The 4,273-nt window shown below is 39.8% G+C and overlaps 1 protein-coding gene across 1 annotated transcript; it reads left to right on the forward strand.

Annotated features, from left to right (window-relative positions):
- Positions 2,341-3,024, forward strand: LOC109946494. The gene is made up of 2 exons (XM_020554534.1): positions 2,341-2,469; positions 2,578-3,024. The coding sequence occupies exons 1-2, from the start codon at positions 2,341-2,343 to the stop codon at positions 3,022-3,024; spliced, it is 576 nt and encodes a 191-aa protein (XP_020410123.1).

The raw sequence follows: 4,273 nt of genomic DNA on the forward strand, positions 1-4,273 counted from the left end.
CTTTCTCTGTTTGGTGTACATTGCCGAAGATGATTTCCTGTGCAGAAGACGGGGTTATGGCATCCCAGTCAATATCTTTGTGGACTCTGTAGTGAACCGTCAAAATTTCTCAAAACCTTCGTTGAAAGTCACAGACATTGTCTGGCCATACTTGTTGCCTCCTTTGTGGATGCTCAAAGATTCGTACGTAGCATCCTCCTCTATCATATGCAAATTCTATGCTTTGTGCTTTCTTCTCTGGGCACGAATTCTGTGCATCTCTTTTCTATAACGCGCTTTGTTAACTTGCCGTGTCAAATAAGCCAACTTCTGCTCAGCTTCGACACACTTCTAAGTCCAATAATGGGCCAAGAAGGAGTTATGTTCCAATTTGTTCTTCATATCATTTATTTTCATAGCGGGATCATTGGAGTCCCCCTCGCTTGTGGAGGAGGTTGGAAGAGGCGATGGTGGTGGAAGAGACCTTGGATATTCGGGGGCATATTCCCATGACCCATCGGAGTCCCCCTGATTCGTATTGGCACTTGAATTGGCAGACATGTTTTGAAAAAATCTTCAAATTGGGGGATTCAGCTAAAGGTTTCTATAGAAAAAGACAACTCCAAAGAAGAGAAAAGAGCAAAGAAGATTTGGATGTAAGACAAAGAGTATCCCATAGCCATAAGGCAACGTTTATGTATGATGCCCGGAAGTTTTCATTTTTTATTTTCTTTTTTTGTCCCATTAGTTTTTTCTTTTGTTTTTTGTTAAGTAATCGAGTATTTGGTCACTGGAGATATTGTACTCATATTTGGCATTGTGTTTTAACGAGGCAACATGAGCGCATTACCCTTATGTCCCAAATAAAGTTGTACTCTTTTTCCTTCGCTTAGGTTTTTTCCCACTGGGTTTTTCCAAGCAAGGTTTTAATGAGGCAACCAATCTAGGGACATGTGGTCTTCAAGGGGGAGTGTTGTAAATAATATTGGTGAAGCCCACATAAAGAGAAATGATGGAAGAAAAATGATTGTATTAAGTATGGTAGTCAAAAGAAGAAATGATGGTGTTAGAAGTGGGATGATTAGTCAAAAGATGAAATTATAATGTTGGGGAGAAATCATTATGTCTCCATTAGAAGCCTTTTACTTTGCCTATAAATAGGCTTGCTCATTCACTTGTAATACACACCAAAGAGAAGAGAAGAAAGAGTGAGGAAAGAAAGAACGGAAGAGAGAAAGAGAAAGAGTGGGAGTCAGAGAGAAGAGAAAGAGTGGAGTCTATCTGAGGAGAAATTCTGTCAGTGTAAACACTACAAAGAGAAATATAATCTCACTCACAATATTACAGTGGTACTTCTCATCAACTGATTATTCTAGTTTTATAACACGTTATCAGCACGAGAAGCTCTCAGGTGAAGGTTTTTATCCCCACATTTATTTTATTTATAGTATGGAGTAGGTTTATTACCCATACGGCAATATTTATTTAAAAGGGTAGCGCGGGTTTATCGTCCATGCCTTTACTTTTATTTAAAAGTATGGAGCAGAATTAGTGCCCATACAAGTACATTTACTTTTATTAAAAGTATGATGTGGAATTAACCCTCATACTTTATGAATTTACTTTACTGTACATTTACTTTTATTAAAAGTATGATGTGGAATTAACCCTCATACTTTATGAATTTACTTTACTGCACATTTACTTTTATTAAAAGTATGATGTGGAATTAACCCTCATACTTTATATTTCCTTTTATTTAAAGTATGGTGCGGAATTAACGTCCATACAGCAAGCAATTTACTTTATGAATTTACTTTATCGCACATTTAATTTTATTTAAGGTATGGTGCGGGTTTATCGTCCATACCAGCAAATTCATAGCACTTTATTTTTTATCATCAATTAATATACCTGAATAATGAGGGCCTGAAATTCCTATTAATAAGTGGCTTAATGTCCCAGATCTCGAGCCTAAAGTTTCGGATGGCAAATTTGGCAAAACTAGAGTTTGCTGCCTTGGACCTTTCCGGGGACAACTATTTATCATGGGTCCTGGATGCCAAAATTCATCTACGAGCCAATGGCCTCGGACAAACAATTGTAGATGAGAATGATGCTTCGCCTGAAGAGAATGCGAAGGCCATGATCTTTCTTCGCCGCCACATCCATGAAGCGCTGAAGAGCGAATATGTGGTGGTTGATGAACCGTTGGTTCTATGGAAAGCTCTAGGTGAAAGATACGATCACCAGAGGATGGTGACTCTCCCAAGAGCTAGATACGAATGGACTCACTTGAGATTTCAAGATTTCAAGTCAGTGTCCGAGTATAACTCTGCTATGCACAGAATTACCTCATTAATGAGGCTATGTGGGGAAGATATATCTGAGGAGGATATGCTCGAAAAAACTCTGAGCACTTTTCATGCTTCAAATGTCTTCCTTCAGCAGCAATACAGACATAGCGGTTTCAAGAAGTACTCGGAACTTGTATCCTGCCTATTGTTAGCTGAGCAGAATAATGAGCTCTTATTAAAGAATCACCAATCTCGCCCAACAGGCTCAGCACCACTTCCTGAAATAAATGCTGCATCTCAGGAAGTGAATGCCACTTCATCTCGTGGTAGTATCCACAAACGTGGGCGAGGGGGCAAGCGTGGCCGCTGGCAAGGAAGCAGAAAAGATCGTGGTGCTCGTTCAGAGGGTTTCGGTCCAAGAAGCGGTCCATCCACGAATGGCAAAAATACATCCCGTAATAAGGGAAAGGCACAGATGAGCCATGTGCCTAGAAATGTTGAAAGCACTTGTCACAGATGTGGTGCAAAGGGACACTGGGTGCGCGCATGTCGTACGCCCAAGCATTTGGCGGATCTCTATCAAGCTTCACTTAAGAACAGGAAAGTGGAGATAAATTATATTGATCATGCTCCACCAGCCACAGATGGCTCATCAGAAATATCGCGTCAGCTAAACAAGACGCATCTGGATGTTTCTGACTTTGTTACTGAAAAAGGGAATGAAGCTTCTGAGTCCGAATTAGATTAAATTCCTTAATGTACTATTTGTATTAGATGAAGTGTTGTTTAATTTTTCATCCAATAAAAGTGGTAATGTTTTCTTCTTTATTGATTACAGTGTGTGTGTGCTTATTTGAAGGCATGGATGTAAATTATGGATGCCCTCAAAACAAAGGTTATGGCAAAAATATTTGTCTCGCAGACAGTGCGACTACTCATACGATCCTTCAAGATCGGAAGTATTTCTCAAAATTAATGCTTACAAAAGCAAAGGTAACAACCATATCAGGTCCTGCAGATCTGATTGAAGGCTCAGGAATAGCCCAAATTATGTTACCAAATGGAACAATACTATCCATTCCAGATGCTTCGTATTCATCTAACTCCAGAAGGAATCTATTGAGTTTCAAAGATATACGTTTGAATGACTACCATGTTGAAACAAAGAAAGAGAAAAACATGGAATATCTTTGCATTACCTCCAGTGATACCCAAAAGCGTATACTGGAGAGGCTTTGTGCGCTCTCATTAGGGTTGTATTATACAACCATACGGACAATTGAGGCACATAGTGTCATGGACCAAGAGTCCATTGACTCAAATGCTTTTAAGCTTTGGCATGACAGGTTGGGTCATCCTGGATCCACCATGATGCGTAGAATCATCACCAACTCTAAAGGACATCCCTTGTTGACTAAACACATTATGTTATCAAGTGACATCTTTTGCCAAGCTTGTTCACAAGGGAAGTTGGTGATCAGAACATCACAACCGAAAGTTGATGTTGAGTCTCCATCATTTTTGCAGAGAATTCAAGGGGACATTTGTGGACCTATTCATCCCCCATGTGGACCATTTCGGTACTTTATGGTCTTGGTGGACGCATCTACTCGATGGTCACATGTTTGTCTTTTGTCTACTCGGAATATGGCATTTGCTAGACTTTTGGCTCAGATAATTAAATTACGAGCCCAATTCCCAGATTATCCCATTAAGTCAATCAGACTCGATAATGCTGGTGAATTTACATCTCAAACTTTTGATGACTACTGCATGTCACTAGGCATTGACATTGAACACCCTGTTCCCCATGTGCATACTCAAAATGGCTTGGCAGAAGCTTTAATTAAGCGCCTTCAATTGATAACACGCACTTTGCTAATGAAAACAAAGTTGCCAGTTTCTGCTTGGGGATATGCCATTTTACATGCAGCATCACTTGTGCGATTGAGGCCCGTCGCCAACAATCAATATTCTCCAATACAACTCGTATTGGG

Source organism: Prunus persica, chromosome G1 (genome assembly GCF_000346465.2).
Source record: "Prunus persica cultivar Lovell chromosome G1, Prunus_persica_NCBIv2, whole genome shotgun sequence".
NCBI lineage: Eukaryota > Viridiplantae > Streptophyta > Magnoliopsida > Rosales > Rosaceae > Prunus > Prunus persica.